This window comes from Varanus komodoensis, unplaced genomic scaffold (assembly GCF_004798865.1).
Source record: "Varanus komodoensis strain SLA01 unplaced genomic scaffold, ASM479886v1 scaffold119, whole genome shotgun sequence".
NCBI lineage: Eukaryota > Metazoa > Chordata > Lepidosauria > Squamata > Varanidae > Varanus > Varanus komodoensis.
In genome coordinates this window covers 397,502-424,943 of record NW_025335344.1, presented here as the reverse complement: position 1 = coordinate 424,943, position 27,442 = coordinate 397,502, and the positions used below count along the sequence as shown (strand labels likewise).

The 27,442-nt window shown below is 49.1% G+C and overlaps 1 protein-coding gene across 1 annotated transcript; it reads left to right on the top strand.

Annotated features, from left to right (window-relative positions):
• The first annotated feature begins 284 nt into the window (after positions 1–284).
• RPGRIP1 (RPGR interacting protein 1) lies at positions 285–27,375 on the top strand. Its single transcript, XM_044421371.1, has 25 exons — positions 285–372; positions 1,730–1,789; positions 2,866–3,004; positions 4,302–4,609; positions 4,804–4,903; positions 6,383–6,481; positions 8,626–8,731; positions 9,259–9,282; positions 9,396–9,542; positions 10,508–10,581; positions 10,751–10,881; positions 11,393–11,523; positions 12,579–12,857; positions 13,910–14,027; positions 15,743–16,195; positions 16,879–17,048; positions 19,002–19,335; positions 20,278–20,462; positions 21,505–21,708; positions 22,674–22,803; positions 24,547–24,638; positions 25,333–25,525; positions 26,626–26,710; positions 26,807–26,937; positions 27,260–27,375. The coding sequence occupies exons 1-25, from the start codon at positions 285–287 to the stop codon at positions 27,373–27,375; spliced, it is 3,897 nt and encodes a 1,298-aa protein (XP_044277306.1).
• The last annotated feature ends 67 nt before the right edge of the window (positions 27,376–27,442 follow it).

Genomic DNA, 27,442 nt, shown 5'->3' with positions numbered 1-27,442 from the left:
GAAACCCACAAAGGCAGTCTGAAAATGAAACTTGCCTGAGGGTTGATGAAATGAGTACAAGACCCGCAACCCAGAACCAGGAAATGTACAAGCATAAAGAGAGAGACAGGTGCAGTAACAAGACAATGCCAGTGTGGAAGCAAATATTACTTGCTCCCCCAAACCCACCAGTGCTTGGCACAGCAACACCCACAAAAAGTTCTCCCCAGAGTTTTGCAGAGTATTGCAAGCAACCTGCCGTGTTTACCATTTTGTTCTCATTGCAGGCTGCATCATCTCCTACAATGTCGCTGCTTTTGTCGGATGAAACGGCAGCAGATTTGCCGGTCCAGGACACCGAGCGGAAGCCGTCGGCGACAGCAGGAACGCAAGGTCAAGATTCTGTCGGGAAAAAGCAGTTTTTCACTGCTGTAGTGTTGCTTTTTGCTCTTAAATCTTCACAAAGCACAAGAAACTCCAGGACTATGTACGCGGAAAAAAAACACAAGTTTTTAAAACCCTGTTCTTTGCCTTAAAAAGTCCATTTCAACAGTTGGGATAAATTTACATTTGTTGGATTTGGATGACAGGACAATCCATGGTGGATTTTTTTTTATCATTGTTGGTCTGATGTGCTGGCTGAACCCAGTCATGCTATTTCACTATGTTTTGGTCTTTAGAAACCGTGATCAGAAACAATGGTTTGTTCTGTGGTTTCTCTGTATCATCATGGCTTGCCATGTTGTCTGAATCCAGGATCACAGTGTCTTCTGTGCTAGTATTCAGACACCATGGAGTCCCCTAAGAAAACACAGCAACTGAAGCAGCTGCTCCAGTGAGGAACAGGAAGCTGATGCGGTTGCTGGAGGCTGGATTTCTTCTTATCCATTTCAAACCACAGAAAGGCTCTCTGCAAAAATGTTCTTTATTTCCAACTCACAGCTAGCAAATTCTGGCTGCTGGAAGAAGAGCCTCTGTGCATGAATGGGGTGATTTGCCAAGCCCAAACTAGAAGCCTCTGTTTCAGTAGCCCTGGGCTGCATTCCGCTGGGTACACCCCTCTGGAGGAGCTAGTTCTGGGCACCAAGATTTAAGAAAGATGCAGGTAAATTAGAAAGGGTCTTTCCATGGCTTCAGACACGCCTTCCTACCACTCCAGACAATACAACAGCCCTACCATGGTAAGATTTCACCATGGTCCCTCATGTCGTGTGAACGAACCTCCAAATTGTTCTAGATCAGTTCCTTGCTCTAGAGGTGCGCTATGCAGAAGTCTTCAGCCCTCCCCGGACCCTGGGAAGTTTCCTCTTTGTGTAGCTTCCCTCTCGGGTATCTCTGATTCAGAGTTTGTCCATATGATTTTGGCAACAGGTTTTCACGTTTATCCTTCCATCTGTAGGACCAGGGAGCTTGCTTGGTTTGACAAGTTAAAATAGCAAGCGCTTAAGTCCCTTCCTGGATACCTCAGTGGAGTCTCAGAAATTTGTAGCACTAAAATAGACACTGATTATGACACACAGACACACGCACGCACATTTGCAAGCTGAAAATCCTGTTTGGTCCTGGCTTTCCAAAACTTGAAGCAAGCATTCAAGGATTTGCATTTGCATGCCAAGCAGTGCATAATTTACAAATACATAGTGGTATTATTTGCACCCTGTTGTTCCCTTCCACTCTCTGTGTGCTTCTTACAGTGTTGGCTTTACACAATGACACCCTCCTCCTTACCCTGTCATTTTCTTACCTGCAGATGTGTCATCTTCCGCTGTTCTCCCTGTGAAATCCCCTGGACTGAAAACCTGGATGAAAGGTAGGCAATTCACGAGTCTGGATTGTCAGCCAGTGTTTCCTTCCTTCCTTGTGCCAAGCCTTCCACATCTTCGTAACTGATCCCTCCAATACGAGGTTCCCAACTTGGGGTGTCTGCACCCCCAGAAGGAGCAAAATGGCATTTCTGGAAGTGGAACAAAGAGGAAGGCTGCATTACAATTCGCCAAAATTGGCAAATCGCAGTGTGTTTTGCCAAAAATTATCCCAAGAATGGAAGTATTTATTATTATTTTCTTTGCATTTGGATTCAGTTCTCTTTTGTCAATCAAGACAAAATCTAGGAAGTGCCTGAATCCACAGGCAGACTTGTGGATCACAATACACAAGGAAGTTCCTCGTTTTGACAAAATTGTGAATGAGAATCAGGAACAAAGAAGCCATTGAGTTTTATGTTCAGCATTGGGATTGTTTTACTGTTTACACTTTTTTTCTAATTGCTCAATTCATATTTGAATTTTATCCACTGGGTTAATAAGCTTTTTTTTAAAGTTCAGTTCATTCACACACACTCCTGTATGAGGTTCCATCTGCAGTTCCAAGATTAGAAATTTGACTTCTTCGTCTTCAAATGCGGCATTCATTTTGTAGGAGAAGCAAACATCAAACATTTTCTAGGGGTGCTGGGCACAGAAAAGGTTGGAAGCCACTACTCTGATAGCAGACTTGGGTGGTCAGTGCTGGTAGAAACTGAGGCAAATGGAGAGACCAGGAAGCAAAATAAAGGAATCAGCATCGTCAGAGGGACCATAAGTTTTGTGGGCATATGTAGAAAATAGATTTAAAATAGATTTAAAATATTAGGGGACAAACCAATGCCAAAACAGTCCTAGAGAAATGCAAATTTTCAGCATCCATGGAAAGCTGAGTGCCTTCTGGCAGTGATGGAAACAGTATTCTGGGAGCAGGTGTGACTGGCTGGCATGGTACCTGAACTGGATCTTTCCTGCTATGAAGTGAGAATAAACAGCCTCAGTGAGGTTGTACACGGACTCTTCCCCGTCTCTTCTGGTCCCTGAAGCTGATGATGGTCCTCTGTGCTCTCTTCCTCGATTCCAGGATCAGGGTCATTAGCAAGGACGAGGCGCCAGATAAGCCGAGTGAGCCGCACGGAGCTGGAGGACGGGTTTCTACGACTCCACGATGAAAATTTGCTGCTCAGAGAGTTTGCCCAGAAGCAGGAGGACAGGATCAAAAGGTACAAGGGGGTGGCAGGTATAAGCCGGATTGTTGCTTGTTGCTGGAAGATGCCTTCTTGGGTTGTCCGTTCCTTATAATCAGCTAGGTGGAATAGCCAGCCATCTTTTCCTTTAACTTTGCTGTTAAATGTAGGTGTTGCTGTTTTACAAAAATGACTATTTTAGGGTGTAAAAGGTAAAGGGTAAAGGTTTCCCCTTGACATTAAGTCCAGTCATGCCTGACTCTTGGGGGTGGTGCTCATCTCCGTTTCCTAGCCGAGGGAGCCAGCGTTTGTCCGCAGACAGTCTCCATGGTCATGCGGCCACCATGACTAAACACCAAGGTGCACGGAACGCTGTTACCTTCCCACCCAAGTGGTACCTTTTCATCTACTTGCATTTGCATGCTTTCGAACTGCAGGGTTGGCAGGAGCTGGGACAGAGTACGGGAGCTCACCCCGTTGTGCAGATTCGAACCGGTGACCTTTCGATCAACCAGCCCAGCAGCACAGCGGTTTAAACCACTGCGCCACCTGCAGTCTCATTTTAGGGTGAGGAACATGCAATTCCTAAGCATGTTCAGAGGGAAGAAGTCCTACATGTTAGCACTGGGGTGCAAGCAGCTGGCTTCACGGTTTGGTCACAAGACCAGGGGTGCTGAAGATGAATAGATCGCTTGTTGTTGTTGTTAGTCGCAAAGTCACGTCCGACCCATTGCGACCCCATGGACAACATTCCTCCAGGCCTTCCTGTCCTCCACCATCCCCTGGAGGCCACCTAAGCTCACACCAACTGCCCCAGTGACCCCATCCAGCCACCTCATCCTCTGCCATCCCCTTCTTCTTTTGCCATCTATCGTTCCCAGCATCAGGCTCTTCTCCAGGGAGTCCTCCCTTCTCATTAGGTGACCAAAATATTTGAGTTTCTTCTTCAGTATCTGAAGATACTGAATACAGTATACAGTATCTGACACAGTATCTGAAGATATAAAGCTCTTAGTGGAAGGCAAATAAGACTGAAGGCAGCCCTCAAATACATCTTTTGGGTGATGGTACAGAATCACAAAAGCACATGGCTTAGATCTCTCCATTAAAATCATTCATCTTTTCTCTAGATGGATTCCTCTAGCTCCCCTTTCGATCCTTCCCCCTCGGATTCCTCTTTGCATCCCATCACCAACCCTACAGTGATCCTCCGCATCCTTCTCGCCTCAATCGGCATCCTTCCTCAACCTTGTGGCTGGTCCCCAGAACTTGAAACGGTGCCGACCCAAGCTCGAGACTGCCGAGACTGAATCTCTTTTCCTCGCTCCCCCAGGATGGGCACCAAGTTATCAAGGCTCAGCCACGAGCGAGCACAAGGCAGCGGGAGACCGGCGAGCTGGTGGCAACGCTCTGGCCGGAACCTAGTCCTGGAGGGGGACCTGGAAGAGACGCAGGAGCGGGTCTGGGAGCTGGAGAAGCGTAACGAGGGTCTGAGGAAGCACGTGCTCTTCTACAAGCAGCAGCTGGAGCTACAGGGCTGCGGCCGGCACTGTCCGTACAGTTATGTCTCCCCCAGGGTCGACACCGGACTCCGCCGTGCGCACACCGCTACCGGACGCGTGCCCGAGAGGGTACGCAAAGGTAAGGGGGGCCCGCGGGTTGCTGTTTCCATGACGGAGAGCAGGTGCTGCATCTTACGTAGCTGATGGAGGCCCACCTCTGAGACCCCACCTGGGCTTTTCCTGGAGCCCTGGTCCTGCCGCCCCGCAAAAGGCGCGATCCGACCTGATGGAGGGCACGAAATACAGCTCGTCATTCCCTTTCTTGCTCAACAGGGATGCGGGTTCAAGGACCAGCGGCCAGGCCAACCCACACAGCCCCTCCCGGATACGGGGATCACTTCCTGGAGGGATCCCGAGCAGAAACGGAGAGTCTGTGAGTCTTACTCCCCTGCCCCGCTTCGATCTGCTTGCGCAGTGGTTTCTGGCTGGTGGTCCTCAAAGGTTTCTCTTGACCGGTCCGTGCTTGGGGAGTCCAGTGACTGACTTGCTTGGGGGTCATCCCGGGACTGGGGTGTGGAACCACTGGTCGCCCACAGGCTGAATTCCAGTTTGGAGAAGCTCTTGGGGCGGGAGTCACATTCCACCGATGGGCAGAACCAGAAGAGACAGGGCCAAAAACGACAGGGTATATTAGCGTAAAGCTCTTCCTGCCAGCAGTTAAGTCTTGTAAGAGGCTGACGTGGAAAACACGTACAAAAGCCTTAAAATGCATGTAGGCTGGGCCAGAGGAAAAGGTGGCTGCCTGCAGAAGCCTGGAGGGTTATATTCTCTCTGCACCTAAGTTCTACACCTCTGGCAACATGGAAAGGTACCCTGAGAGCCAGTGTGGTGTGGCTGTTAGAATATTGCACCGGCTGACCCAGATCCTATCAAGATAGAAAGCTTTTTGATCCAGGTAGGACCACAGGCTCATCTACTTTATCATGCCAACTCTAACTCACAGCAGGTTGTCGAGATCTCTTCCCATCTCTGCTCCTTGTGATCTTTTAAGGGGGAGTACAGGGATTGGGCAACAAAGCAGGGGGCCTTCCCCGTGGTGGCCCCCAATTAAGGAATGGTCTCCTCTGGAAGACCCTCCTGGGGCCAACCTTGATCTTTTCAGTTCCAGGTGGGACCTCCTTGTTCCCTCTGGCATGAGGCAGCCTATGACGAGTTCTTTTTCAATCAGCCGTGGAATTGTTTCCTTCTTGTTCGTTTGCAATCATCTTTAGATGTTTCTCACTGTATACTCTCTGCTTATACATCTGCATGTATATCATTTTTATAATGCCTATCTATGCTTTAAATCTTTGCAAACTGCCCAGAGAGCTTCAGCTATTAGGTGACTCAGAAGCGTAATAAATGAAATGAAACAAAACCTTACGAGAAAGGAGCAGCTGAAGAGAGGGAGAGAAGAGGAAGGAAGGCAATCTTATAGCTGCGCTGAGCTCTCTGGAAAGGGGAGAAGAATATTATCACCTCTGTGAACCCACTAATCAGTTACGTGCTGAGCTTCTCTTGTGTACTGAGGTCCATGGAATAACACAAACCTTGCATGCAAAAAGTTCCCAGTTCAAGACCCTGTGCTTCCAGAGAGAGTTAGGGGGAAAATGCTGCCGAAAACCCTCAGACCTCTTCAGGGGGGTGCCCTAAAAGAACCGTCCTTCCCCGCCATTGCATGTCATTACAGAACCCCATGCGCCCACTCAGAGGCTGAAGTACTCAAACCGGTGGCCACAGAGGCAGTTAAAAGCGACACAGGAAACTCCCACCTTCCTGTTCGGTGCAGACAGGCGCATTGTCTTCTTTCCTTCCAATTTCCGCAAAAGAATGAGCTGGAAGTGGACTGCTTTCCCTGTGTTCTTCCTTGCAGGACCCACAGCTTGGTACTGGAAGCGCTGAAACTGCATCCTGAGTCACAGAGTTCTTCCAGCCGCTTGCAGCAGCGCCAGCTGGAAGCCCAAGAACGCCGGTACAGCTTTGTTTCACCTTTTATTCCACGCTCACGCAAACTTTTTTCCAGTCCACGACTGTTGAGGGCATTATTCACTCCTCTTTTCTCACAGAGAGCCATCTAATTGGAAAGAGGATCCTTGGATGCTACATACTGATCTTCTCCCCTCGATTTTAAAAAGGCACAATTCAAAGATGAGCTTTTGGAAGCTAACACAATTTGTGACATTGCACAAAACCATCTGAGCTCATGGGGCACTTCTCCAAAAGTCAGAACTTTAAGTGGCGAGGCCAAAACTCTGGTCTTGGACAGGCAGGACTCTGATGACTGAATTTCCCCGATTTTGAAAAAGGGAATGTATTGTTACAGTGTTCTGAAAAAGCCAATACAAAAGCACAAAACAAAACAGAATATGCACATGTCAGAATCCCGGAATCTCAATTTGAGAAGAGGGAATAAATCTCGGATTCGTGGGAAAGATCAAGCGTCCAGACCATCTGTGGCTTGATTGTCTTACCCAGGTTCCCCATGGGTCCGTACTCACGATAATGCATTACCGGGCAGGCAGAGGTAAACTCTGCTGCCAAGCTTCAATACCATTACAGGGCATTTATAGGTACACAGGTACAGGGCAACTGATGACAGAATGCAGAGATTACAATAAGATTCTGAGGTCACCACACACAGACCAGATAAAGGAATGTCAGTCAATCACACAGTAACAATGAGATTACAACATTTCTAATTGCCTGTATTGACACTTTAGTTCAGTAGCTTGAACCCATCTCCAGGTCTGCTCAGACATGTAAATTCAAGCTACTGAAACTATGCATGAACTCAAGACTCTTATCTACTCTAGACATGCTGAATTGGCCAGGGCACATGGAGCCCCTGGGCTATCAAAAGATACTTCCTTGTAAACTGAATTCCAACAATGACTATTTACAATGTATATTCGGACTGAATGGCCTGTCTGCTGTAGCCCACAGCTAAAGGTGAGAGAAAGGAGCGGGGGAATGCCATTTTAAACAGTGACTGCTTGGTTTTGAGAAGGAGCACAGGATTTGATCCCACAATGCAAAAAGCACACAGAAGTAATGCTTTTCAGACAGGATTTATCCAAATTTTCCCAACACACACAAACCTTTAACTGAGCTGATGAGTACAAATGAATAGATACTCATATGTCTTTGTATGTTTACTACAGAGTAAACTTGCATGGGACTTGAGCATAGCTTTTCATTTTCCAGTCTTTTTCATGAAGGAGAGTGTAATTCCCTCACTCTCCAACCTCTGTATACCAGTCATTTTTCCTAGAATTTGGAAAAAAAATGCCATTCTGCAGCTTGAGTAAAAAGTACAAATGTGCCCATTTTCAGCACATTTTAACTTGTATCTGTGGCGATTTAAATCAGATCATTTAGAAATTATGCGTAATTTTAGACTATGGGTGGTAGATTAAGGGTGTGAACTGTCATAATGGTTTACAGTTATGAGCTCTGTAGGATTTAGAATTTTGGGGCTTATAATGGAAGACCTTTGTGGGTGCGTGATTTACCCCAACTACATACTGGGAATGCAATAAATGTAAAATAAAATGTAAATTGGAATGTCAACCTGTCCCCTCCAGAAGTGCTGGACTGGAGGGGACCAGCTTGGACAAGGCTGCTGTAAACAATTATTTTAACCAGAGTAATATAAATTCAGTGCTGTGCATTGGCACACAGAAATTGCTTCTCAAGTTTTTGTGCTAGATTTAACAGATTTCATTCTTACCCGGGCTCACCATCATTTTTGTGGAATGCGCTCCCCAGAGAGGTCCGCCTGACGCCGTCGTTATTTGTTTTTCGGCGCCAGGCCAAGAACTTTTTATTCAAACAGTATTTTAATAATGTTTAATATTTATAGATTTTAATTGTGCAGCCAGTCTGTTTCCGGGTTTTAATTGTAATTGTTATTATTTTGTATTTATTTATTTCTGTAAGCCGTCCCGAGGCTATGTAGCAAGGGGACGGCATATAAAAACTTTTAATTAATTAATTAATTAATTAATTTCTGGTCCATCAGAATGGGGAGGTGAAGGTTAGCATCAGGGCTGACATTACCTGCTCTCTCGATCTCGCATCCAATGAATCTGTCCGTTTTTTGCTTGGTCCAAGCAGAGCCATTATCCAGGACAATGTGGAACTGATCCAGGTGCAGAAGCTTTTAAAGGCCAAGAATTCAGAACTGCTGCTAATCAAGGCCCAATTTACTGGCCTACAGGAAGTGAGTTCTGCCATTCTCCTTCTAAGCCCACATGCCGTCACCCCTTTCTGCTGATATGTGCAGAACTTCCAAGTTTCTTGTCCTCATGCTCTTCAACCCTCTGTGTTCTCTGGCTCCTTCATCCCTCCCTGGCTCCATTCAATTGAATTTCCTACCAGCTTTCTCTTCTTTTCCATCCTTTGAAAGAGTGCTACATGCTCTGTTCTTCCAATGCTAGCAGCCACTTTGTGAATGGGCAACTCCCTCACCCCATAGCAGCCATTTTGTGAAAGTGCCCATCACCCTCTTTCAAAATTCCAAAGTCTACCAAAAAGTTTGGGAGCCCTACAACCCATATTTCTTGGCTTAGAATGGGGGAAGTGGGGTTAGAAAGCTCACCTGTGCTTTTGTAGCAGTAAGATCCTCTTTTGCACAATAAACCCTCCATCTTTGCCTTAGCAAGTCAATGGGCCCTCCAGTGAGGAAGAGCATGTCCTTCTGCCGCATTACATCCTGATTAATGTAGCATTTTGCTTTCCTTTTCCTAGGCTTATGAGACTCAGCTCCAGCAGGTAACTTTCCCTAGTTCTGTTTGTTGGTAGCCCTGGGAATTGAACGGGCTCTCTTAGACCGCTCAAGGCTCTAGTCCTCATGATTTCTCTTTTCTTTCCTGCTTGCTCTGCAGAACCAAGAGGCTTTGAGGACAGCCACTGAGGCCTTGCTAGCTCAGGTGGGAGAACTGAGCTCCCTCCTGAAGGAAGAGAACCAGAAGGTGGCATCCCTTGAAAGCCAATTGGCGGCCCTTCCTCCAATGCAGGGGACCTTGCAGGACGTAAGGGAACCCTGAATTCCCCCCCATGGACTCTCAGAGCTGTCCCATTTCTAAATACACTCTGCCTTCTGCAGTCTCCCTACAGCACACTGGGGAACATGGGCACTTGTGTCCCACTAGAGGGGTTCTTGTGAACAAAATGCTGAACTCGCGGGCCTGATCTGGCATGGATCTTCTTCCAGTCCCATATAAGGGAACTCTAGAAACATAGAACATAGAAACAGAGCAAGTCAGAAGGGATCTCCCGGGTCATCTAGTCTGACCCCCGGTTCCAGCCAGCTCTGCTCACGGCATGCCCACCATGTGCATGTCTAGCCCAGCCTTGAACACCCACACCGATGGGGCCTCAACCACCTCCCGGGGAAGCCCATTCCACACCCTCGGGGTCCGGACTGTCAGGAAGTGCTTCCTGGCACCCAAATTGAACCTTGGTTCTCTGAGCTTTGCTCTCCTGGAGTGCGTCCTGCCTTCCTCTGCAGGGGAGAACAGGTCTCTACTCATCTCCGTGTGACATCCCCTCACATACCTGTATGTCGCCAACAGATCCCCTCTGAGTCTCCTCTTCTCCAGGCTGAAAAGGCCCAGTTTCCTCAGTCTCGCCTCATACGGCTTCCCCTGCAAATCGGCCACCAGCCTTGTGGCCCCGCACTGCACTGACTCTAACCTGGCTATATCCTGTCTGTAATGAGGGGCCCAAAACTGAGCACAATACTCCAGTTGCAGGCACACCAGGATCGTACAGAGTGGTACTAATACCTCTCTCGATCTAGAAGCCACGCTTCCGGCTATGCAACCAAGGGTTGTCTCTGTCTGGGCAGGTTTCATCCACTGCTTATCACCTGAATCAGGCACTGGTCCAGGTTCTTCCTAGACTCAAGAGAAGAGCAAACGGCTCTTCTCTTCATCCTTTCTGCAATTCAGCCTTCCTTATGGAGCATCCAGCAAAAAGGTATCTTTGATCTCAGTTTCAGGAGAGAGTCCGGGACCTGGAAACGGAGCGAGATTTGCTGAAGGTGGATTATGACAAATTACTGGAGAGGTGAGGATGGGCTGACGGATAAATAAATGACTTTTCCTGACCCTTTAGTGTTGATCTTCTCCTAAAGACCCCGGGAAGGTTCTTAGGTTTTCCATAAAACAGAAAAGAATATTGTGGCACCTTAGTGATCTGGATAATCCTCAATTTTCCTTGTCTCCGTGTCTTTTAGCTGCATCAACACGGCTCAGCAAAAGCTGGACGAGGTATCCCAGAAGGATAGCATCCTTTGCTTGGAAGAGCAGCTCAGCTCAGTGATAGCAGAGAAGCAGCAGCTGGAGGAACAGCTAGAAAAGGAAATAGGTGAGGGGGCTGCCCTAAGTAGAACATACCCAGTAAATCACCATTTTTCCTCTTCCCTCCCCATCCCTCTTTCCTTTTGTGCTGTGCCTTTTTAGATCTGCGCCTTTCTAGATCTGTCTGTGAGCTTGGGCTGCCTTGTTTTCATTCATCATATTTCAGTCACAATAGGAGGCTTTTTTAAATAAAAACTTTTTTAAAAAATTAGGAAGCTTACTTTGGCCCTAATGATAGTTATGATCATTTTCGCATGCTTGTGAACATCCAGCTGGTTCCAGTTGATCAGTGTTACTGTTCTTATTTGGAATGATATGATGATGATGATGATGATGATGATGATGATGATGATGAAGATGGTGATGATATGCACATATTTAAAGTTGCCAGCTATCAGCAACTCTGCTGTGGTTCCACACAAGCCTTGAGTTATGGGAAGGGAATTGCCGGGCCCGTCAAAAAAGTGTCCAAAAGGCAACCCTCTGGTCTCTTCCATGATTTGGTCTCTTCCCACAAGGTCGGCATGGGGGACCGAAGCCGGAACTGCGCCAACAGCTGCATGCACAGGACAAGGACTCGTTGCAACAGAAGACGGACGCCTTGGAAAACCAGCCTAGAGGAGATGAATCACAGTCCAGTCCAATCGAGGTAGTTTCTGGATTAGAAATTTACCGGCTGTTTTGAGGAATGTTGTACTGGCAGTCATCATGTCCAAAACGGAAGGGCTGGATTTTTTTATATATTCATTAGATTTACACCCCTCATGTTCCCCCTCAGTTCCTTTCCTCTTTGCCTTTGTGCCTAGTTTATCCTCACAGCAGCCCTGTGAGAGAGATTATACTGGTCAAGAGCTGGAAATTGCCCAAACCTAGCCAGAAATAAGCTGTTCAGGTGGAAACTGGAAGTGGAGTTTCCCCAGTCCAAGACTCTCACCGCTAGACAACACTGCCTTTCAGAAGATTAGTGTCAGTGGCAACACCATAGACAGGGGCTCACAGAAAAGGGATCTGAGCATGAAGGAGACTGCAGGCCAGGATGGAAAGGGAGATATAGATGGGAATGAAGCAAATTAGCCCAGGGTTAATTAGCACGTCCTGTGCTCTGTTAGCAGGAAGTGTGGAAAGATGAAAGGAGCTAAATCTCAAATGACCAGCCAAATCTTTGACTTCTTTTCTTTGGTCTTTCTTAAATCACCAAGGGCTTCTTCCAACCCACTCCAATTTGAACAAGCAAGAACTAACCAAATGCTTGAAAGCCAATTTTGGCAGTGATACAACAACAACCACAAGCAATAGTTGCTGTTGTTGTTGTTGTTGTTGAGTTCTGTACTATCCAGTAGCTGAAGCTCTCTGGGCAGTTTACAAATATGTATAAAATAAATAAATAAGGCGGACAACCATTAAAACCATCATAAGCAGTCACCATGTCCAATGAAAAACTAAATTTAAAACCAATGGAAAAGACTTCAATACCTTACACAAATTAAATTGTAACATCTGTTTATGCAGCTAATATAAGCCCCAATATAATGGTAAAACTAATGAAATGAATTGTGGTAAAGGACAGTTTAACAGGATTATTTTAAGATAGACCATTCTGGAACTGTATTTCAGGTGAGACGCCCCTGAAGGAAGATTCAGCAGGAAAAAGCAGAATAAACCCAACGACAATCAAATCATAAAGCCGTCTCTAACATTGCTCAGCTCAGCACCCAGAGGTGCCAATTTGCCAGGCCTCTGCTTGCTGATTTGGTAGGACCACACACGTCAAGCCCTTCTCCCTTCTCCTCCATCCCTTCCTCCTTGCAGGCCTCGTCCGCAGAGGGCCCTCAGAGAGAGGCGGAGAGAGAAGAGGCATTTGCCCAAAGGATCCTGAAGCGGAAGCTGCACGCGGCAGAGGCGGCCCACGCCGAAACGGTGCTGGAACTGGAGAAGACGCGAGACATGCTCATTCTGCAGCACCGCATCAACCGGGACTACCAGGTAAGACGAGGGGAGGCCCACGTGGCATCGGGACAGGGCCTCGTGCAGAGCGCGGGGTGGGTACCCACAAGACCTTGGGCTCTGGAAGAATATTTCCTGCGCTCTGCTCTCCGGGGTTAAGCTCAGTGGAAAGAGGTTGCCCTGTTTCCCTGAAAGTAAGACCTAAGCGGAAAATAAGCCCTAGCGTAATTTTTCGGGATGCTCGTAATATAAGCCCTACCTCAAAAATAAGCCCCAGTTAAGATCGTCAGCCAGATGGGGGGAAACATGGTAGTATGTCCGTTGCAATGCACAATAGATGCATTGAATTATAAAATAACAATGTTACTATATACTTAAATATAAATCAATAATATTATTGACATTAATACTTAACATAGATGATAATATACATTATGATTAAGTATTTGTAAATACCGAAGCGGGTGCCTGTGGACGAGAGGTAAACGCCTTTTAAACAGATGAACGTGAGACTTATTGCCAAATGACCAGAGTACAGACACAACGCACAAATAACATCAATACATCGTGTGTTGTAACGGACGTGCTTAATGCATGCCTGCCGAATACAAGATGGGTGCAAAAGAGAGAGCTACTCCATCCAGTACAAGAAAGGAATCGTGGAGGACTCTTGGGGCAAGAATCATACTGCTTTTGAAAGAGAAAAATCAGACATCACCTGAACATAAGCCCTAATGCGTCTTTTGGAGCAAAGATTAATATAAAACCTGGTCTTATTTTCAGAGAAACACGGGAAGTGAGTTTGCACTGCAGCTGAATATTTCCACACTTCGGTTTATGGGAGGAAAGCACATGGGTTTTTCAATGCTATGTATTTCCCTGCAACTAAGCATGCACAGAGTTATGTAAAATGGAAAAAAAAAGTCTGCAATTGTGTGGAATTTGCGTAATTTGGGGGAATCTGGTCTAATGCGGAATCCCTAGGTTAGATTCTTAGAAATCCAAACGGAGTCTGTGGCAGGAATATCCGATATTTGCTTGAACTGCAACTGACTGCACTGCATCCTTGTTGGGGCTTTTCTTGGTCCGAGGCGGAACTGGAAGAGGTGATGCTGCAGGCCGGGCGAGAGAAGCGGGAGCACAAGGAGAAGCAGGAGCAGATGGCCCGGCTTCTGGACCTGCGTGGCGCCCGCATCCACCAGCTCGAAGGTACACGCAGTGCCAGTGACCCTCTTGAAGGCCTCCTTATTGCCCGGGCTGCGGAAGTGCCCAGCTTCCTTGAGTCCAAGAGGCCCCATCCCGCCCGGAAGAGGTTCTTGGGGTCTGCATGGAAAGGGACGGAAAGCAAAAGGGTTAGAAGTACCTTTTCTCTGTAGCCTCTTTTGTTGTTGTTTAGTTGCGAAGTCGTGTCCGACCCATTGCGACCCCATGGACAACATTCCTCCAGGCCTTCCTGTCCTCCACCATCCCCGGAGTCCACCCAAGCTCACACCCACCTCCCCAGTGACCCCATCCAGCCACCTCATCCTCTGCCATCCCCTCCTTCTTTTGCCATCTGTTGCTCCCAGCATCAGGCTCTTCTCCAGGGAGTCCTTCCTTCCCATCAGGTGGCCAAAGTATTTGCGTTCCATCTTCAGGATCTGGCCTTCTAAAGAGCAGTCCCCTTATTTTCCCGTCAGTTGTTCCCAGCATTAGGCTCTTCTCCAGGGAGTCCTTCCTTCTCATTAGGTGGCCAATGTATTTGAGTTTCATCTTCAGGATCTGGCCTTCTAAAGAGCAGTCAGGGTTGATCTCTTTTAAGACTGACTGGTTTGATCGCCTTGCGGTCCAAGGGACTCGCAGGCGTCTCAGCCTCTTTTTACCCATCACTGAGCCTTAGAAGGCAACACTCCCAGGAGAAGATAATCATGCTGGGGAAGGTCAAAGGCTGAAGAACCAAAGAAAGCCCAAGTAAGAGGTGGATGGACTCCGTGAAGGAAGCCAACGGCTGGAATTTGCAAGACTGTCGTGGAGAGAGAATTTTGGGGAGTTGGTTTTCACACACAAGGTTTCCAGAAGTTCGAAATTACTTGACAGCAAGTACTTGACTAGCACCTCAAAAGAGGCATGTTAGCCTTCTGGAAAACCTGAAGGAAAGCTGGAAAACTGGCAAACCATTGATTGGTGGCTGAGGGAAAGGAAGTAGGCTGGGAGGAGGAGAGCAGCTGTCTGGAGACACCCAGCAGGCCGAATTTCCTAAGGCACTGCCCTCTTGAAGGTATTTCCCAGCTCAACATGGATCGCTACGTAAGGATATGAACAAAACCGAAGCATCTAGTCCTCATGGAGTTCCAAGCCATTTCAAAAGGCATTTCCTTCATGCCACGCCTAAATTTGCACCCCCACCCCATAATGCACTCTGAATTAATTCTGAAAGGGAGAGATGCCACCCATAACGCCTGGCTCTTGGGTGGATCTCACTTCTGCCAGCACTATCTGCTTTTAAGATCCTAGGTCAGGTCCAGGCTAAGTTAGGTGTGCTGAAGTCCCATCGACATCAATAGCATTTAGGCTGAATTAAGACTAACTTGTCCCCTTGATTTCAATAAGGCTGACCTTGGGCTCAGTCCTGTTTTGACTGTCCTTGATGTGTGATCTTGCATGTTTAGACAACATGTTTAGACGGCTGCTTTTGGCTGTCTGGATAAAGCACCGAGTTGGAGGAGATTGGGGCACAGTTTGGATATGCTGTAAAATAAACTAGACCCACAGGACCCCTTCAGCCTGCATGCCAAGTGTCAGGTGTTTAGGCTTCCGAGTATTACTGCCACGGCATCATATTTTATTTTAATAGGGCTTTGTGTGGCTAGACCTCAGTGAGGAACTCTGAGGAGTGGGCCACTTACCTATTGATTTATTGGCTACGCCTGGGTCTCCCTCCGCAGAGCAGCTGAGGGATGTGGCCTATGGAACCAGGACAGTCCCATTTCTCCCCGATGAGGCCGACGCATCCCTAAGCACCGCCCCCGACAAGGCCCTGCAGCTGCGGCGTGGGGAGAACCTCTTCGAGCTGCACATCGCTGGGGCGGCGCTCTCGGCCGACGCGCTGTCTCTCCTGGGGGACCCCGATCCCGCCACCTTCTGCACCTATTCCTTCTACGACTTCGAGACCCACTGCACCCCCGTGGTGAGCGGTGCCCGGCCCCACTACGACTTCACCTCCCAGTACGTGGTGCGGGCCGAGCCTGTATTTCTGCAGTACCTGCAGGGGGCGACATCGCGCCTCGACCTGCACCTGGCCTCTGCGGCTGACTATACCACCCTGGCCTCCTGCTGGCTGCGTTTTGGAGAGGCGCTGGGCAGTGGGGAGCAGGTCCATGCCACGGCCGTCCTGCACGGTAAGCGCAAGAGGGGCGGATGAGGGCGAAGAGGGCCCGCAGGCTCACGAAGCTGCTCTTCGGAGGCTATGATCCATCTTCCCCTGTCCAGGGAGGTCAGGCAGGGATGATGGGTCTTCTCTCCAGTGAGCTGTAGAATGTGGCATTCACACCTCAGGCAAAATGTGGTGATTCCCCACATGCGTTTCGTATTGAGGAAAAGAGGAGGCTAAGTTGAGTCTCTAGGAATTGGACCAACCATTTCAGGATCCAGTTAAATGTTCGACTTGAGGGCCGAGCCGGGTCCAGAAGGTTTGGCTTCTCATGGTTTACCAATTACAGCTATCCCTCGATGAACGCTGTTAATTGATCGCACAATATTACTGAGTATATCGAAACCGTGTTAAGTGATTCTAATAATCAATGGTAAAAATTAAAATTCATCCATAGTCAATTACTGTATTAGCAAGACAAAATATGACTGCAAAGTAAATGTTTTATGAAATGTACTTACATTAATTACCGTTTTTGCTGAAAAAGTTATCAAGAGTCTGCCTCATCTCCCCGGAAATCCAAATCCAATTTCTGCCTCTGTGAACATCTTCACCCAGAAGCAAAGGGGGCCAGAGTTTAATCCCCTTGTTTGTTATTCTTCTTGCAACCTGCCGCCGCTGCCTGTTTCCCACCTGGCCGCTTACCTCTAGGTGCGAACGGCGAGCACTTCGGCCTTCTAGAATATTGGGTGAGGCTTCGCTTCCCAATACAGGAAGTTCTCAGGCTGCACCGCCAGCGGGCCAAAGCCCTGGGCTACCTGTCCGCCCGAGTGCCACGTCCCACGGTGGCCCAACGGGACCGGCGATGGCAAGAAGAAGGGGTGAGGAAAGCAGAGCCCGTGTTCAGTGCCCCATTATGTCTGTTTGCGCTACTCTAGGCCTCACAGGTTGGGGGGTGGGGTGGGGGAGAGAAGAAAACCCAAAAACGCAGCAGAACAGCAGCCAAACTCAACTGGCCCGATGGAAAGAAGAGTTGGCAGGTTTTGCTAAAAGGCTTTGGAATCTGATGAGACTTGAGTTCTCGTTTTCTTCTGCACAGCCTCACCTATTCCCTTCTCAGCGCACCTGCTTTCCTTGGGGTTCTCTCCGCAAACTAAGTTTACTGTTACAGACTTATCAAAGCTTTTATTTGTGGTGCCCACCTATCAGAGCCAAAGCACACATAAATCTCTCTCGTCTCAAAATGCAGAATTTTGCCTCTGCCAACCTAATATTTGTGCAAATACTATTTGGGCTAACCAGGCAAAGGCAACATTCCTTCTGCCCACGGCCATTTATCTATTTACTTATTAAACTTCTATTCCCCTTTTTCCCAATGAACCCAAAGCGACTTACATCATTCTCCTCCTGCTGCTCTCAGACTTATCCCCTCAACAACAACTCTGTGAGGTAGGCTGGTAATGCTGAGTCCCAGGGCTAAGTCCCACTCTGGATCTAAAGGCCGCAACATCTTTATATCAATAGACCAGGATCCTACAGCACAGCACAGATCCATACTTGAGGTGGGCCATCCCCAGACATTCTGCCGCCCAAGCTGAAACAGTGAGAGAGCCAGTGTGGCATAGTGGTTAGAGCACGGGACTGGGACTCAGGCGATCTGGGTTCGAGTCCCCGCTCGGCCATGGAGCCAACTGGGTGACTTTGGGCCAGTCGCAGACTCTCAGCCCAACCTACCTCACAGGGTTGTTGTTGTTGTGGGGATAATATGGAGGAGGAGAAGGATGTAAGCTGCCTTGAGCCCTTTGTAGGAAAAAGGCAGGATATAAATCGGAAAAAAAAAACCCCAGGAAATGTCTCTTTCCCCCAAGCGAAGGGATATGGAACCCAAGCCTGGCTAACTGAGGCAGGAAATTCCACAAATTTCTTGCTGGGAATAAAAGTACCATTGTAAGAGAAACAGTTAACTGTTTGTTGCCCCTTTTGTAGGACCAAAATCCACAGCCCACGGTGGCGGCTTCATTCTGCCTCATGGTAGGGCCGGTCCTGAACAGGCAGGATGGCACCAGAGCAGAGAGAGGGGGAAAGACTACCCTAAGGTGGACTGGAAGACAAAATGATGCGGTCACTTGAACTAAACAGTAGATTAATTTTTGCAGCTCAGACATATTTGGGGTTTGGAGATACACCCGTCATGCCGAAAGTCCCGGGCTTACTTTCTGGCATCTCTGCCCACGGAGATCTTACATAGGAGGTGTGGGGGGATGTGATCTTGGAGGGGTGCAAGAATTCAGTGTTGGCTGGAGAGACCCATGGTCTGATTTGGCATGACACAACTTGGGGTGTCCAGAATTTTAGGGTCTGCTACAGGATAAATAGAATCCCATCTAGCAGAAGGTGCTAGACAAGCACTGGGAGAAACTTCTTGATGCTGAGAGCTATTCAGGACTGGGAGAGATCAGTTCTGGAGGTAGTTGGATTCTCCTTTGCTGGAGGGACTGGGAGGCCTTCAACCAAGAGCTCAAGCTGTACTCCGCAGTAGCTGGCCTGGATGATCTCTGTTTCCTTCGGATTCTGTGATTGTAGGAGCTGGCCTCTGAACCCGCTCCTTTGGATCCATAATTTCTCCATGGGTTCTACCAGATGGTCTTCCTATTACTTATCTCAAAAAGACCCTGCAACTCACTCAGTCATGAGGTCTTTGCCGCCATATGCAAACACATCGCCATCAGTCCGAGCGTGTCACCATAAGCAGGCCCCCTGTATCCAAGGAGTGCAGAATACATCGGGCGAGAGCCTTCCCTCCCGCTTCATCCCATCCTCTCTCTGCTCACCAGGACCTGGGCGCAGGCTGGAATGAGTTCCGTGTGCGCATCGAAGGCTGTGCCGGCCTGCGCAGTCGCTGGCTCGGCGCCCAGCCCAGCCCTTACGCCGTGTACAAGTTCTTCACCTTCCCCGATCACGACACCCTCGTTGTTCCTGCAAGCACCAACCCCCACTTCGGGGACCTGCAGGCCTTTGCCTTGCGGGTCACGCCCGAGCTGCATCGCTACCTGCTCCTGGACAGCCTGGGGGTCTACGTCTTTGACGACGAGAACGAAGAACCTGGCAGCTACCTGGGGAAGGCCCAGGTTCCGCTCCTGCCCCTAGCGCACGGGCGCAGCGTCACAGGTGAGAGGCCCCGCAGGCCTCACGCTTCTTCCTTCCCTTGCTTCCCCAAGCCGCCTTCCGCTAGACCAAGAAATCCGAGACAATTCAACAGGCTCCTTAAGGTTAAGGGAAAAGCTTTGGAGAAGCTGAAGATTCCTCTTCCGAGAAGTCGTCTCGTAAAAGTTTGAGTACGCTGTAAGATGGCTGCGTGATGGCATGGGCTACAGTGAGGGTGCAGAACCCCCAGCCCAGGGGCTGCGCCCCAATCCAGCCCTGCAGCGCCGGCCCCCAGAAGACTCCATCCCCTTTCCCAGTCACCAGTTGCTTGGTGGTTTCCCAGCTTTGGTGCAGGTCTAAGGCTTAGTTACTGGAGCTTTATGCTGAAGCTCCAGGCACTGGGTGGGCCTTTTGCCCCGCCCATTTGCCTTTGGCCCCCCCCACCACTGCAGTCCGAGCCTCAGTGAGGAGTCACCCCAAGATGCAGTTCGGCCCTCGGGTGGAAAAGGCCCAGCAGCCCCCACTTTGAAGGTGCCACGAGCAGCAAAGTCTTCGGCTCTAGAGTAGGTGTCAAGTCAGATTGAAATCCTGGCATGGGGGAAAGCAGTGCATTTTGCTTCTCCCTGCTCCACACTGGGGTCCCGATTCAGATCAGCTGCCCCTTCTGCTTGTTCTAGAGTAACAATCAATCCCCCACCCAAGATGGGAGAGCAGAGGCCTCGAAATTAGAACAGGAAAGCAGCTAGCTGGAGCACGTGGGTTGACAGCCACACCTGTCACCTGGAGGGTCTTTCTTCCCCCTTATGGCGAGATGTATTTTTCCTGAATTTGGATCCATCCATATCGATACGGATAAAGGGCATGCAAATCCGCTCGCCCATTTGGGTGGGGAAGGGGGTGTGTTTCCATCTTTTGGGCACTGCAGAGGGCAGGCACCTGACCGCCTCGTTTCCTCTCCTTCCCCAGGAGACTTCGTCCTCATCGATCCAGCTGGGAAACCGAATGGCTCCATCCGCCTGAGCCTCGAGTGGAAACTCCTATATTCGCCTCCAGAAGGCGGCCTCCGCCAGGCACCTGCAGGCTGGGAGAGCCAACGGCGTGCCTTGGAGCAGCGGGCTGAGGAGGAGCGAGCCTCCCTGCAGCCGCGGCAGGTACGGCAGGGCCTGCCAGAGTGGTGGCCCCAGACACGGAACTGCACAGTGCAAAAGCAAGGAGACTTCTTTCCGGTGGACGATGGGAGTGGACTACCTTATGGAAAGGGTGGGAAGCCTCTTTCAGCCCTAGGGGCAGATTCCACTCTAAAGAGGTTCTTGGGGCCTGTGGTCCAGCGGGGGGCAGGATAAAAGAAAAACTGGCTGGGGCAACAAAGATAGAAATACAGGAAATATCAGCTTCTTTGAGCTTGAAGGTGCAGAACCAGGCATGCTTAAGGAGTAAACTAAGTCCGACAATTAGTCCTGTGTTGGATTGTTCCTTGAAACCCCTACTGAGCTTCTGTTTAGGTACCTCTAAGTAAGGAGAGCACACAGAAATTGTTACGATAAATCTACATACCCAGAGACACTGAAAAGAGGAGCGAAACTCTGGCGATTGGTAGTGCTGGATACTCCTTTCTCATCTCTGGGACAGTAATAATGCAAAAAAAGAGATTTTCATTAATTCATTGCATTTCTCCCTGGTCCAAAAGCTAAAGCAGTTTGCAGCTTGGCAAGACATCAGTACGAGAAAACGTTTTCAGGAAGTTAAAACAATTTAGAAACAAAGTAAAAACGACTGACAATAACTCACTTTCCCAGGACCTGATAAAAGACTAAAGTGCCTCATAAGGCAGCTGTCAGATCCCTGGGAGTTGAGGAGACGGTCTGGGTGCCAGGCAAGCCTCACTGGGGAGAGCATTCCACAGACTGGCGGCCACTACTGGGAAGACCTCTTCCTTCATTGCTGGCCTGCCCTTCGGAGGAGGCAGCCTAGAAGGGAGCCAGTTGTGGATCGTGTGTCAGTAGGTTCAGATGTTCTGTACCGATTATAGCAGTCCTGACCAGCTAAGTCCCTACAGGGCAATTCTTCTCCTTCTGTTTCATGGAATGCCAAACTCGACTGCCTGAGATGTGCTGCCTGCCTCACACTCTCCCTAAAGTAGGCCAGCCCTGGTGGTAGAGGTTACCCCCGCCTTCTTCTCCACTGCCCATTCAGGTCCCAAGAGGAAGCCACGCCGTCCCTTCGCCTTCCGCTCACCAGAGGAAGAAGCTGAGGCTCTGCCTGCCCAAGACGGACAAGCGGATTCAGAAGCATGCTAAGATATTGAAGGAGCCCGGCCTCCCTCCAGCTCCAGCGAGCCCAGAACCAGAGCGTCTGAGAGACGTGACAAAGGAGGGCGCCGGCAGAGCCGTCCAGGAGGTACGAGATGAGCATTTGGGAGAATTGGTGGGCCGGATTACAGAGCTCTTAATACAATACAGTTATTACACTGTCAGGAACCAAAAATGTGCTCCAAGCAGACCTGCCATCTGTAATTCATCATGGGGGGAATGACAGGAACAGGGGAGGGGCACAAAGATGGGCAAACAGGAAAGAAATCCGCCGATCCCAGGCACAAGTCCTCTTGGACTGGGGTCCTCGCCAAAGACATCCTGCATGAAACGGCCTCCGAGCTGGGATTTGAAGAAGAGACTTCAGCAAGCATTCAGGATGTCTTGCCTTCAGAAGATACAGGGAAGATTTTTCGCTTTTTCTCCATAACACTGACAGCTAGAAGCTTGTCCCTGGTTTGGCCTTTTGGAGCTCAATGATGATGATGATTAACAATTTATGATTCCAAACATGACAGCCAAACTCTACCTGTATTGTTCTGTGATTTGGATTGATTGCATGTCCTGTGCTTTAAGCTATTCTGCACTGAGGTTCCTTTGAACTGTAAAAAGAAAAGCTAGAATTCTAGTAGTACACAGAGCACAGAAGAACCCCAGCCTGGTCTATTTGCCGGTTTGACATCAGTGGTTGTGCCTGAACAGTTTTGGAAAGGTCCTGGGTGCCACATTCTAGCAGTGATCTCGGTCTGATGGGAAAAGAGGCTGAGCCAAAAAAAGTATCAGCTATTTTGAGTTTACAGTAAATTTACAGTCAGTAAATTAGGGACCTTAGGAGAGAGATTCTGACCTTCTGGCATGGAGAGTGGGGAATACAAAAGCTTGGAAAGAACCCAAGAATTGGTGTGTGGGGGAAAAGGGGTATGTTCATTTGGGGAGCCCCTGTTGGTCTGGACTGGGTCACCAGCCCACCATCCTGGGGGTCAAGTCATGGAAGGGCCGTATTTTGTGGGTGTCTTAGATCTTGACCATGTTGGGTTGTGTCTGTCCGGGCAGGTGGCACTGGAAGCAGTAAGAGAAGAGGAAGCAGAGAGAACTGAGGAAGAAGAGACAAGATCAGCAGGAACCCAGAGATCAGAAGCTGAATCCCGCACACTGGCAGAAGCAGCCATGCTAAAAGATGCTGGTACCACCACCAAACTACAACCAGTATTGATAGGAGGATAGATTAGGGATTTAAATTGTAAAGAAAATGGGTAAGAACAAGCAACAGGAAATGGGCCTTAAAAATTGCAGCCTTCCATACATCCAGTTTGTCCAGGAAGAGCAGCTCCAGGCATGTGAACAAAGATCTAAGTCCACTTCTGCATAAACCACCACCTGCCTCTCATGTAATTCTGTTCTTCCTGGCAAGGAAACACTCTTATCTCCAATCAGCTGCTCATTGGAGATAAGAGCTCCCACCCCACCCTGGCTGTGTGTGGGAAACAGGCTTTGCAAAAAGCTTAATTGCCACATTGGCAGGTGGGGGAGGATTTGGGAGGGGCTGCTGGGCAGGGCAGGATTGACCCCCCTTGTCTGAACACTGTGACCCCCCCCCACCAAGCCCCTCCCCACAACATGCTGAAATCAGACTCTAAAAGAAGTCTGCAGTTTTACACGGATATTTCCATGCAAGTATTAACCAATATGAACAAGCACGTGTGAGCTCATGCAGTGTCATCAGGCAAAAATCTTACTGCGTTTCCAAAAAGTATTGAGGCTGGGACTTTGTGGAAGGGGGGAATTTTTCAAGCAGAAGTGAATTCCTGACTAGGTACATTTAAATCTTTTTTAAAAAATCTAACAGCTTAGTGAACAAACGGAAGATTAAGACACACTTTGTTGACCTAAATATCAGATTACTTTTCGGTGCCTTAGTGTAAAGCTTTGATACGCAGCAGAATGAGGTGGACAATCCCAGCATATCAGGTTGTGGTTGGGTGGAGTTTTTTTTTAAACCCTCCCTGTGGTTAATGAAACCAACTAGAAAGCAATGCACTCTTGTGGAATAAATTCCTTACTTGCAGGGAGTTTATTCTACAAGAGTGAGCTTCAAAAGAGGTGTTTTCCCACCATGGTGGCATAAACTTCTTGTATTAGCACTTAGTTTGTTACAATCTGATGTGCCAGGTTAGACCATGTGGTTGGCTGGAGTCACTGGGAGTTGTAGTCCAACGTAAATGGAAAGCACCAAGTTGGGGAAGGCAGTGCTGGGGAATTAGAAACAGAAACAGAGCGAGTCAGAAGGGACCTCCCGGGCCATCTAGTCTGACCCCCGGCTCCAGCCGGCTCCGCTCATGACATGCCCACCATGTGCATGTCTAGCCCATCCTTGAACACCCACACCGATGGGGCCTCAACCACCTCCCGGGGAAGCCCATTCCACACCCTCGGGGTCCGGACTGTCAGGAAGTGCTTCCTGGCATCCAAATGGAACCTTGGCTCCCTGAGCTTTGCTCCGTTGGAGCGCGTCCTGCCTTCCTCTGCAGGGGAGAACAGGTCTCTACCCACCTCCATGTGACACCCCCTCACATACCTGTATGTCACCAACAGATCCCCTCGGAGTCTCCTCTTCTGCACCCTGAAAAGGCCCAGTTTCCTCAGTCTCACCTCATACGGCTTCCCCTGCAAACCGGCCACCAGCCTTGTGGCCTTTCACTGCACTGACTCCAACCTGGCTATATCCTTCCTGTAATGAGGGGCCCAGAACTGAGCGCATTACTCCAGTTGCAGGCACACCAGGGTCATACAGAGTGGTACTAATACCTTTCTCGATCTAGAAGCCACGCTTCTGGCTATGCAACCACAAATTGATTATTAAGACCCAAAACAAATGGGGAGAGGAGGGAGTGCTTTATGCCAACTCTCTCTCTGATCTTCACTGTAGCCTCGGAGGAACCAGACACCAGTAGTGATGCTCAGACCACTGACAGCGATGAAATAGTGGTTTCATCTGGACTACAGGTTCCCTTGAAGCTTGTAAGTACCAGATTTTATTCTGGGCACAGCCAAAACCTTCTGTTATCGTTGGGTGCTGTCAAAGTTGCTTCCAGCTTATGGAGATCTTATGAAGGAGCGTCCTCCAACAGATCCTGTTCTTGACGATTCTGCTCAGCTCTTTGTAAATCCAGACAGAGGAAGGGAAAACACAGTGATGCCCTGAAGACTTGGTTACAGAAGTTAAGAGGAACCTAAAGGCTGTCCCCAAATATTCAGGGAGGTGGCAACTTGCTTAGTTCTGCTTCAGTGCCCACTTTTTCGACCCCCATCTTTTAAAGGACAATTGTTGGCCAAAGGCTTGGACACATTCCTGGAGGATAAAGCCTGTTAGGAATCCTGATGGCTCTACATTACCTCCGGCACTGGAGGCTACGGATTGCTTGGGGAACACAAGCAGTGGGAGACCATTGCCCTCACATCTGGCTTGGGCTTCCCTTGGGTTGGCTGTTTGCCCACTGTGGAAGCAGAATGCTGGTTTAGACAGGCTTAGGCTGAAGAAAATGTGGCTTTTCCCCCACCCAGCAAGGTCTCGTACCACGTTCCAGGAATTTTCTTAAGCACACAGCATCGTGACCAACTTGCTTAGCCTCTTCATGCTAATCTGGCAAAAAGTTCCATTCAAGCCAACTCTCGCAGGAGGAGAAACCTGTCGATATTCCCTTTTCTCTCCTAGTCATCGGACAGAATCCGGGTGGAGATCGTCTCCCTGAGTCTAGACCAGGAGAGTCCGCCTGCTTCTGATGAGCACATCCAACAGCTATACGTGGAGTTCCATTTCCCCGGGGTGCCCCTGGAGGAAACGGAGACGCCTTTCTCTTTGCGGAAGCCCTGCGGAAGCCAGGAAATCTACTACCACTTCAGCAAGGGTGAGGACACTGAGGCTGCCTTCGCCCGGTTGCTCCATAAACGGAAGCATAAAAGGTGCATTCGAGTGAAGAGCAAGTCTAAAGCAGCCCTTCCTCGACCTGGGGAGGGTGGGGGTTGTAGCCCAATATAGCAGGAGGGCCAGGGGCGCCCCCGATTCCTGCCCTACATCCAAGCAATTAGCGCATTTACAACCTCCCTTTGCTTCCAAAGAGTTCAGGATGTTAGAAACCCTATGCTCTGCCTGATTTTATTGCAGCTACAACAAAACACGAAACTGTTCTGAGTGACTGGCCAAGATATTCTTTATAATCTGGTCTCCTGAAAACCTGACCTAGGCTACTTCACAGCTTTTAAAAAAATCTACATTAAAGATGTGGCAAGTCCTCCTCACTCTAAACTGCCCCTTGACCCAAGAACAACTCACTTGATTTAAAGCTTAACAATGGAGACAACAGGTGTACATAAATCTTTCAGCACCTGCCAGGTTCTGTCCTTCTTGATCCTTATCTAGGGTTTCTTTTTTATTGGAAGGTCCTGCAAAGGAACGGGCTGCCCTTCAGGGCTGTCTGTATTTAGCTCAAACTGGTTTTGTGTTCGGAAGTTTCTGCCTTGTACTCCAGTTCTCAGGCAGAATGCTTTTCTCACCAGTTTCTGGAGTACTGGAAAGCAGAATACTTTGTGGCTGGCCATGAGCACCATGACAAGCATTTCAGGAATGGGAACCTATGATCCCCACCTTGCCATGACAGAGTACCCATGAGCCACATTAATGTCCTGTGTTTGGGGCAAGGTCCCCCTCATAGAGACCTTGCTTAAGAGGACTTAGACCTTTTTTTCTGGGGTCAAGATTCAGGAATGAGAGAAAGGCAGAATCCTGGCTCTAATGCCAGGTCCAGCTGGTGGCATTTCCTGAACCCAGAGAAGCCTCTTCTTTCTAGAGACGGCTGATTTTATGCGGCCCACCAGATTTTTCTCCCACACACATTCCATATGTACCATGTGCCTCTCCCCGTCTCTGTGCACCCAACACGCGAGTGCCACATACACCCGCGGGGACTGGCAGCCGCCCTAATGCATTGCTGTTGGGATCCTAATGCAGTGATCAAGCTGGACCAGGACCCTGGAAGCCTGCAGCGACAGCTCCTCTTTTCCATGCTGACGGCGGAGGAACCCCACCGTAATGGGTGAGTATCAACCTCCCCCCACCCCGAGAAGCGGAGAGAAAGGAGGACCCCGCCAAACCCAGCCCTGGTATTCATGGAGGCTTCCCCTCCATGCAGGCTGCCATTCGTCGTGGTGAGCGAGCCTCTGCCTGGGGCTGGAGGCGAGTGTGAAGAGGTGGGCGTTGCGTACCTGGACTTGCGGGAGATCCTCCGGACGGGAAGCGACATGCTAGAGCGAGAACTCCGGGGTAAGCTGCACTTCCGGCCAGTCTCCACACAGCAACTCGCTGCCTGCTGCCCTCCATTCAGAAAGTTCCAGGCAGCTTCTCCTGCTTGCAATCCCCAATTCCCCATGGTTGTAGCTCCCTTTCAGTAACGAGTCAGTCAAGAAAGCATGCGGGCCCTTTCCCACTCCCTACCGTTACAGATGGGAACACCAGAAAAGAGATAACACATGCTTTCTGACTGGATGCTGTACCACGACTCTTTAAGAAACATCCTGCCATTAACTAGATGTCTTGCATCCGTCTCTAAGGAATAAAAGCCACTTCCTTGACCTTGTCATTGCAGTTATCAGTTCTTTGGATCCTACCATCAAGATTGGACAACTGAAAGTCTCCATAGAAGCTGCCGCTGCCCTGCAGGCCATCTACTGGGCGGGCAGAAGGAAAAGCAGCGAGGAATGAACAGAATCGGATGAAGCACAGAATCTAGGGGGGCGGGGGCTACAATTAAAGCAAAAACGAAGCCCAC